Source organism: Oncorhynchus keta, chromosome 34, assembly GCF_023373465.1.
Source record: "Oncorhynchus keta strain PuntledgeMale-10-30-2019 chromosome 34, Oket_V2, whole genome shotgun sequence".
Lineage (NCBI taxonomy): Eukaryota > Metazoa > Chordata > Actinopteri > Salmoniformes > Salmonidae > Oncorhynchus > Oncorhynchus keta.
Window position 1 is genome coordinate 41,246,307 of NC_068454.1, and position 10,393 is coordinate 41,256,699.

Here is a 10,393-nt window from a genome sequence, read left to right on the forward strand (position 1 = left end):
CTCTCTCAGGTGTGAGGGGTTTGACCTCAGAGCTGAAGCTTTCCACGTTAATCAGACAGCCTAACAACCTGTAAAGAGAGTATCAAGATTTTAACGACACTGTGGTGGAACGAGAGACTGGCAGCTACATATTTATCTGTTTTTCAGAGAGCGATGTTGTTACACAAATACACCAACCTCCGTGTCTCCAGTTCACATGGTGCATTCCCCAGTCCAACAGAGAGCAGTTTCACACCTGAATCCTAAACATCATTGTCACTCCGGTCCAGCTCTCTCAGGTGTGAAGAGTTTGAGCTGAGGGCCAGCATTGCACAAGCATGGCTTTGTTCATCTGCATCGATTCAGTCTATGCATATAATAAAGATGACAAACAAACAATTGAAGATCCCGGACATTTCGGGGGGGAATGGCCCTAGCCTTCACCCTCCGATCCAACAGGTCCCAGATGTGCTCAATGAGATTGAGATCCGGGCTCTTCACAGGCCATGGCAGAACACTGACATTCCTATCTTGCAAGAAATCATGCACAGAACGAGCAGTATGGCTGGTGGCATTGTCATGCATGTCAGGGTGAGCCTGCAGGAAGGGTACCACATGAGGGAGGAGGATGTCTTCCCTGTAACGCACAGCATTGAGATTGCCTGCAATGACAACAAGCTCAGTCAGATGATGCTGTGGCACACTGCCCCAGACCATGACGGATCCTCCACCTCCAAATCGATCCAGCTCCAGAGTACAGGCCTCGGTGTAACGCTCATTCCTTTGACAATGAATGCGAATCCGACCATCACCCCTGGTGAGACAAACCGTGACTCATCAGTGAAGAGCACTTTTTGCTTTTTGCCAGTCCTGTTTGGTCCAGCGACGGTGGGTTTGTGCCGATAGGCGACGTTGTTGCCGGTGATGTCTGGTGAGGACCTGCCTTACAACAAGCCTACAAGCCCTCAATAGGTATACAAGCCCTCAGTCCAGCCTCTCTCAGCCTATTGCAGACAGTCTTAGCATTGATGGAGGGATTGTGCGTTCCTGGTGTAACTCGGCAGTTGTTGTTACCATCCTGTACCTGTCCCGCAGGTGATGTTCAGACGATCAGCTGTCCGTCCTGTCTCCCTGTAGTGCTGTCTTAGGCGTCTCACAGTACGGACATTGCAATTTATTGCCCTGGCCACATCTGCAGTCATGCCACCTTGCAGCATGCCTAAGACATGTTCACACAGACGAGCAGGGACCCTGGTCATCTATCTTTTAGTGTTTTCAGAGTCAGTAGAAAGGCCTCTTTAGTGTCCTTAATTTTCAGAACTGTGACCTTAATTGCCTACTGTCTGTAAGCTGTTAGTATCTTAACGACCATTCCACAGGTGCATGTTCATTAATTGTTTATGGTTCATTGAACAAACATGGGAAACAGTGTTTAAACCCTTTACCATGAAGATCTGTGAAGTTATTTGGATTTTTAAGAATCATCTTTGAAAGACAGGGTCCTGAAAAAGGGATGTTTCTTTTTTTTCTTAGTTTATATCTCAGAGATTTAAGAAAGCTTATGAGATTTTTGCTTTTTGGACACATATTTAGCTCCCTATTTATGTTGGCACAAAACTACTGTGTCCTTCTGTAGCACAGTTGGTAGAGCATGGCGCTTGTAACGCCAGGGTAGTGGGTTCGATTCCCGGGACCACCCATACGTAGAATGTATGCACACATGACTGTAAGTCGCTTTGGATAAAAGCGTCTGCTAAATGGCATATATTATTATTATTATTTATATTACTACCTCCATACGTCCATTCATTTTTATGGGTTACCTTCAGACTGAGTCCCATGACAGTTGGGGGAGTCGTAGAGCAAATCTGAGAAAAAAAATTGTAAGAGTCTCCCCTTTCCACAGTTAGTCACATGTCTGTGGAACTTGTTCAGTTTATGTCTCAGTTGTTGAATCTTGTTATGTTCAAACAAATATTTACACACGTTAAGTTTGCTGAAAGTAAACGCATTTGACAGTGAGAGGACGTTTCTTTTTTTTGCTGAGTTTATAGAGTCACACACACACGTACACAGACATACTCCATTTGACACACACCTCACTCCTTACTTGTGACTAATAGGCTACGTAAAGATACGCAACACTACACAGACTGGTACATAAACACCTCAATCAAAGGCACATCAAGTGATGACAGAAGTTGTCCCTTTACTTCAGGCATTCACTCGCTCTACTATTCAGCAAAGAGTGAACATATGTGTCCTTTAGATTATAGTTCTGTAGTTCTTACTGCATTATTTTCTTCTCTCTGATTTATTGTTGGCTGCTCTGTCATCTCAAAATGGACCCTGGACTGACTAGAACAGGGGCACCTCCCGAGTGGTGCACTGCATCACAGTGCTAGAGGCATCACAACAGACCCAGGTTCGATCCCAGGCCAAATCACAACTGGCCATGATCGGGAGTCCCATAGGGCAGCGCACAATTGTCCCAGCGTTGTCTGGGTTATGGGAGGGTTTGGCTGGGGGGCTTCACATGGCTTGTTGCGCTCTATTGACTCCTTGTGCTGTGCCGGGCGCCTGCAGGCTAGCCTCAGTCTTCAGTTGAATCTTGTTTCCTCCAATACATTGGTGCGGCTGGCTTCCGGGGTAAGTGGGCGGGTGTTAAGAAGCGTGGTTAGGTGGGTCATGTTTCGGAGGATGCAACTTTTGTCTCCCAAGCCCGTTGAAGTGATGAGACAAAATCGAAATTGGGGAGAGAAAGGGGTAAAATACAAATTTTATTAAAAAACTGTCATTTCAGGATCTTGAAATAGCATGTTTACCCTTTACGTGTTATTATTATAGGCATTATAATCCATTCAGAAATCCCTTAGACATATTAAATAATACAGTATATTATAATGCTTGCTTTATAGACAGCATTCAACAACTACCAGTGACATTATTGTGGTAATTTACTCTTATGTAAACTATCTAACATTATACCTAAGGCGTTATTCCATAAAACATGTGTGATATATTATTGTGTCAAAATGCCAATGTGTGACATTAGGTCAAAATGTCTAAATTATTTTGTGAAGGTTTTTTAATGTATAGTACAGCAATATAAGTGAATAAAGATAGGCCAAGCATAGTTTACTGTATTTATTCAAATAGCATTTAAACATGTAAAACTAATTTAAGTGTCTTTAAAATACCTTCCTTTCAAATAGTCAAATCTGTGGAATGTGCATTCTATTCAGTGTAATTGGGTTCATACTGCAGCAGGACTGTTTTGTCAACAATTTGACAAATAAACATTCTACAAACAGCAATGTTTAAAAACACCAAAGGAAATAAATAACAACAAGATTACTGCGAGCAGCAATGAATGGGGTTCACAGGATGACAGAAAGGACACAAGATCAGATGCATAGCAAAGCAAGTGGCAGATAAAGCAACACCTCACGGCACATGGCCTCTCTACTACTTGACCTAGATAGTTTGTGTTTATGTATTGATGTGCATCCTATGTGTGCCATTTTTCAATTGCTGTAGTTCTGTCCTTGAGCTGTTCTTGTCTATTAGTGTTCTGTATTATGTCATGTTTTGTGGGGACCCCAGGAACAGTAGCTGCTGCTTTTGCAACAGATCCTAATTAAAATACCAATACCAAGCACTCTATCATGTAGGTACTATCTTCCTTTATGTACAATCATGAGTCTAAAGCAGGGGTGTTAACCCAGGTGTTCTGGCTAAATTCTCAAGCTGTCCCTTATACCATCATGGTCACCTAATCATCCCCAGCTTACAATTGGCTCATTCATCCCCCTCCTCTCCACTGAAACTATTCCCCAGGTTGTTGCTGTAAATGAGAATGTGTTCTCAGTCAACATAATGGTAAAAATGTAAAAACTCCAGTCCAGTTGGTGGCAGTAATGTACCTTAAAGTTGGTTGCCAACTGCCATATAAAGTCCACAGAACTTGGTTCAGTTTTAGATGGTTAACGCGCTCTCCCTTCTGCTCAAATCAAATCTAATTTGATTGGTCGCATGTGGGTGTAGCAAAATGCTTGTGCTTCTAGTTCCGACAGTGCAGCAATATCTAACAAGTAATATCTCACAATTTCACAACAAATACCTAATACACACAAATCTGAGTAAAGTAATGGAATTAAGAATATATAAATGTATGGACAAGCAATGTCAGAGTGGCATAGACTAAGATACAGTAGATAGTATAGAATACTGATGCTGATACATATGAGATGAGTAATGCAAGCTATGTCAACATTATTAAAGTGACATTATTAAAGTGACTAGTGTTCCATTTATTAAAGTGGCCAATGATTTCAGTCGGTGTATGTAGCCTCTCTGTGCTAGTGATGGCTATTTAACAGTCTGGTGGCCTTGAGATAGAAGCTGCTTTTCAGTCTCTCAGGCCCAGCTTTGATACACCTGTACTGACCTCGCCTTCTGGGTTGAACAGGCAGTGGCTCGGGTGGTTGTTGTCCTTGATGATCCTTTTGGCCTTCCTGTGACATCGGGTGCTGTTGGTGCCCTGGAGGGCAGGTAGTTTGCCCTCAGTGATGCATTGTGCAGACCACCCTCTGGAGAGCCCTGCAGTTGCAGGCGGTCCAGGCGGTGGATACAACCCGACAGGATGCTCTCAATTGTGCATCTGTAAAAGTTTGTGAGGGTTTTAGGTGACAAGCCAAATTTCTTCAGCCTCCTGAGGTTGAAGAGGCGCTGTTGCGACTTCTTCACCACACTGTCTGTGTGGGTGGACCATTTCAGCTTGTCAGTGATGTGTATGCCGAGGAACTTTAAACTTTCCACCTTCTCCACTGCTGTCAAATCGATGTGGATAGGGGGGTGCTCCCTCTGCTGTTTCCTGAAGTCCACGATCCTGAAGTTTACTCATTGGTTATTAGGAGCCGTTTTGGTCAGCATGTTAGTGTAATGTGCAAATCATTTGTTGTTAATAGTTTCCTTGTTTTTGTGATATCTATACCAAATTCAATGTGGTACATCTTACAGATGACAAGTTTCAAAGTTGGTAAGTCACTGTGGAGTGGATTTACAGTGTTTTAAATGGGCATGTAAAATCAGATTTTCTCAAACTAAGTTAAGACATGTACCATGGGCCTACATTCCAAATTTGGTGTCATTTAGTCCTATGGTTGTTAAGATTTTTTAAGTATTTTTTGCATAGCCATCTTGAATGCATTAGCATAATTTCTGAAATTATTTAGGGACTATTGTGATGAGCCCAAAGACCAAATGTGAAGTGACTGACTTATAGTCCATTAGAAGAAGATTTTTTAAGATATCAATGCCAAACGAAACATGGTTCATCATGGTAATGTATTTGATTACCCTAAAAAGTTTCAAGTTGATAGGCCACTATGAAGTGGATTTACAAAGGATTTAAATAGACACGTAAAGTCTAATCTCCTGATTTATCAATAGCTCAGCCATCTCTTAACCAATCCCTTAGATTTTCTGAAACTGTGTTAAGAGATGTACCACGGGCATAAATAATTAACATGGTGGTGTTATTTGAACGTATGGTTCATGAGAATACGTTTTTTCAAAGGTTTTCCAAAATGTCCAAGATGGAGGAAAAAAAAAATTCAGCATGAGGAGAGACACCGACACAACGTTTCAAAGTTTCTAGGTCAAATAGGGTGGTGGATATTATGGTTTAAGTGAGACTTCTTATAACAGTGCCACTGATAGGCCCCTCGGTGCCATTCTTTTTCACCAAGTTATTAATGGGCTCTAGTTTCGGCGTGGCAATTTAAAAAAAAAAGCTCTCAATCTATGCTTGAGATTTTGACCATGTCAAAAAAATTATAGGAAAAAAAAACAATAATATAAGAATAATAATGTTTCACAGCTTCGCTGTGAACCCCTAACTTCTGCATCTGTCCATATGTGTCCACATACGACATTGTGCGCATGTTGATTTTGTCTATCACCACCAGAGGTGATCATAACACACAAGTTCAAATACTAAATCAACTGTCCCTCAATTATATACATTTTAGTGCAGGTCGAAACACACATGAAACATTCATGGACATTTAGATAGCAGGTTTGTTCTGGGAGATTAACATTGGGTTGTTATTTTACCTGATATGCATATGGTCCTCTTTTTAGCTGGTTCATTGTAGATTTTTTACCCCGAGTCATACAAAATCACGTTTCTCTTCTCTAACGATTAATTCACAGATAAAATGGGAAACCTAGTTCGTTTTTAGTTAGTCATCTTAAATTAATCTCTCCTTGTTTGTCTTTCAAGCATCCACGTGAGTTTGTATCTTCCTGATATCCAATAAGGATGGGACTTTCAGCATGTGGAGCATCTCAAATAGAACGAAGCCCTATTTTTAGCACGCCAGCGGTGTATGTGAAATTGATATGTAGGCAATGTGTGCCGTTTTTAAATGTATGTAGTTCTGTCCTTGAGCTGTTCTTGTTTATTCGTGTTCTGTATTGTGTATTGCTTTCGCAACAGCTAACAGGGATCCCAATCAAATACCAAATGTGTACAATTATCTTGCAACGCTCGCATACGCAACGTGGCCGGTGTGGTTTGCTTGTGACGATTAACGATTTATAATATGGCTGGAGCAACGCAATAATGTAAAAACGACATGTCCCATAGTTCCGCGCGGCATTTCGTCAGCGGAACATATCTATGTTTGCGAAGAGACGAGAGCATTGGACGAGACCGCTGTCTGTTGATATTAGTAAAAACTTGAAAATGGAAAACGATTGCCTTGAAAGTTTAATCTTAAAGTTACATGATGTTCAGGCCGTGAAATTCGGAACGTTCACGCTGAAGAGTGGAATAACATCGCCGATTTATTTTGATCTCAGAGTTATTGTTTCCTACCCATCGCTTATGAACCAGGTTGGTAAACACGTGTTTCCCATGAGTGGCACTGTATTGGAAACCACATCTACAGTATTTAGTCTGTCCGGAGGAAATCGAACCAAGGCCAACTAGTTGTAAAATATGTATGTTATGAAATTATGTTGGAGTTTGTTTTGTCTTTTAGGTATCAATGTATCTTTACCAACGCGCCAAAGATGAGGACTTGAAATACAACTCACTGTGTGGTGTACCATACACTGCTCTGCCCCTGGCTACAATCATCTGCTCCAAACACGAGCTGCCTATGCTGATCCGAAGAAAAGAAGCCAAAGACTATGGTGAGATTTCATGACCTGTCCAATTTGATTATTCTCATTATGACAGCGTTTTTGCTGCATCCCATCAGTTCAGTCAACAGTTAAAATGCTCTAGTCTAACACGTGCTAGCTAGCTACATTAGATTTCAAATCACTCATCACTCATATCAGACATCAATCACCTCTTGATTCTAGGAACTAAGAAGATTATAGAGGGGACCATTCACCCTGGAGACACTTGTCTGATCATCGAGGATGTCGTGACCAGCGGCAGCAGCGTCATGGAGACGGCCCTGGTGCTTCAGGCGGAGGGTTTAAAGGTCACCGATACCATCGTGCTGATGGACAGGGAGCAGGGAGGTAGGGCCATGCTGGCCAAGAAGGGCATCGTGCTCCACTCCGTCATCTCCGTCTCCAAACTCCTCGACGTTCTGCTCCAGGCGGACCGCATCGATTATCCCACCGCCCAGAGCGTGCGCAGGTTCATCCAGGAGAACAACACCTACAAGCCCTCAGGGGAGGAGGAGAAGAATGGCTCGCCTGCGGCTAAGAAGCCCGGCAAGCTGGCGGAGTTGACCTATGGCGACAGGGCCCAGCTCCGAACCACACACCCTCTGGCTGCCCAGCTCTTCCGGTTGATGGAGGAGAAGAAGACCAACCTGTGTGTGTCGGCGGACGTGACAGGCTGCGAGGATCTGCTGCAGTTGGCTGACTCTCTGGGGCCTCAGATGTGCGTGCTGAAGACTCACGTGGACATCCTGCGGGACTTCAGCCCAGCCTTCATCCAGAACCTCAAGGACCTGGCCCACAAACACAACTTCCTCATCTTTGAGGACCGCAAGTTTGCTGACATCGGGAACACGGTCAAGCACCAGTATGAAGGTGATTAGTGGGCGCGCTGATTTTGCATCGCCGTGTGCCCCAGGTGGGTGGAGATTTCACTTTAGGACCAATAGAATGGTCTAAAACGTGCAAACTCTGCCCGCCCGGGACGCAAAACTAATGCACCCATTGTTAAAATGGATGCATTGTCCAACTCTGTCAAATAAGGGCAATATTTGTCCCCTGAACCTTTTGAAGCGTGCTTTTGAATCCTAATCCATCCTAATGAATGCCTGGTTGCTATGATTTCTAAGTCTCCTGACTGTTGTGTGTTTTCCTCTGTATTTCTCAGGTGGGCTCTACCAGATCGCCTCGTGGTCTCATATGGTGAATGCCCATGCGGTGCCAGGCCCTGGGGTGGTAGAGGGGCTCAGTGTGGTGGGCCTCCCACTGGACCGCGGCTGTCTCCTCATAGCTCAGATGAGCTCCCAGGGTTCCCTAGCAACAGGGGACTACACGCAGGCTGTGGTAAGCAAAGTGATCCAGCCAGCTGTTCTTCAGTGAGAATGCCATGAGAACAGGATGTTCTGTCCCTCTCTCTTACCTCCCACCACCCTCTGCAATGTGTACAATTCAGGACATACTGTCACCTCGCAGGGCGACAGTGAAAGGCCTGATACATTTCAGTATGTTTTAGTGATGTTTGCATGTGAACCTTCATGTTACCATTCCAAAATGGATGACTTTTTTCCATCATCAGGCAGCTTAACTGAAGTACTAGTTGATTACCTTAATGTAATCCTTCATCTTTTATCCTTGAGGATTTAATATGCTTGTGTCTGTCGTTCCTATAGGTGAAAATGGCTGAGGAGCACTCTGACTTTGTTTTTGGGTTCATCTCTGGCTCCAAGATCAGCATCAAGCCTGAATTCCTACATATGACTCCAGGGGTGCAGATGCAGTCAGAAGGTACTACATTCTCTACCTGTTAACCATATCATTCATCCTGTCCAGTGTTCTTTATCACGTTTTACCAACAACATTCGCAGGCCAACACCCCCCGGGCGTAATCTTTCCTTGCCACTAGATGGTGCTATTGTCCAAGAAATGTAGGCTGGATCACTTGTCATCTTGGTTGTTGTATTTTTTAATTTTACCTTTTAACTCTAACTCTTATTAACTCTTATTTACAATGATGGCCTAGGAACAGTGGGTTAACTGCCTTGTTCGTTTGTGACCGTGTTGGCACCCTATTGCGTACACAGTGCACTTCTTTTGACTAGGGCCCTACGTAGGTAATCGGGTGCGATTTTGAATGCCAACCCTTGATTCCAGATGTTTGTTTTTTTTAACCTCTTCAGCAACAAACTGTAGGGTGGTGTTTTCTTCAGCACCACACTGTTCATTGATCATCTCCCTACTTTCTTATTCAAGGAGACGGTCTTGGCCAGCAGTACTCCAGTCCTGATGATGTGATCTATAAAAAAGAATCGGACGTCATCATTGTTGGCCGTGGTATCCTGGGGGCCTCTGATAGGGTGAAGGCTGCCACAGAGTACAGAGAGGCCGGCTGGAACGCCTACGTCAAGAGACTCACCGCGTCAAGACAATGAAAAGTCAAACAATGGGTGGGGGGTTTGCATCCCAAAGGGCACCCTATTCCCCGTATAGTGCACTACTTTTGACTAGGACCCTATGGGATTTGGTCAAAAGTAGTACACTATAGTGGTATGGATGCCATTTGGGCTACAGACAGACTAGAGCAGGCACCACATCGACAATGTGAAACCACGATTATTCCCTCCAAACAGCTGCTGGGGCCTGTTTCTTACTCTTATGGCTTCTCGTTATAACCCTGGCTTGCTAAATTAGCTGAACTGCGACAATGCTCATCTTTGGCAACAGGGACACATTTCAGGATCCCCCCCCCCACCATCAGTGTTATTTGTATATGATCATTTTGAAACATTTCAAATTGGATTATTTGTGTTAACCAATAACATGGACCCGTGAAATGAATTCAGTAGATGCATTGGGCTGTAATGATCGGTGTTCTTTGAAGTCACTTTAAACATCTCTAGCCTAGGATTCTGTCCCTTTGCCTCAAGGGCGGTTTCTATAGAAGAACACGGTGGACGCTGGGGCTGCTACCTTTTGTGATGGAGAACTGTGGCGAGATTCAGTTTACCAAACAATCCTTGGCATTGTGTATCGATTGGTTCATCGACCATTAAAACAATCACGTGTTCACAACAGTAGTTATTTGAAGCCAATGTGTGACGAACCACGTCCATAAACCTCCAGTGGTTCCCGGGTGATGTGCCGGGTGTACGCTGTGCCCGACTCATTAATAAACAGTGCGAATGTGCACGGCTTGTTTCAGTTATGCCGCTCTACTTTCTGTCTA

At 43.7% G+C, this 10,393-nt stretch overlaps 1 protein-coding gene across 1 annotated transcript; it reads left to right on the forward strand.

The window, feature by feature from the left end:
* Window positions 1–5,989: 5,989 nt before the first annotated feature.
* On the forward strand, window positions 5,990–10,372 carry LOC118367139 (uridine 5'-monophosphate synthase-like). Its single transcript, XM_035750219.2, has 6 exons — window positions 5,990–6,883; window positions 7,032–7,185; window positions 7,360–8,046; window positions 8,339–8,514; window positions 8,841–8,955; window positions 9,421–10,372. The coding sequence occupies exons 1-6, from the start codon at window positions 6,668–6,670 to the stop codon at window positions 9,597–9,599; spliced, it is 1,527 nt and encodes a 508-aa protein (XP_035606112.1). The 5' UTR covers window positions 5,990–6,667; the 3' UTR covers window positions 9,600–10,372.
* Window positions 10,373–10,393: the final 21 nt, after the last annotated feature.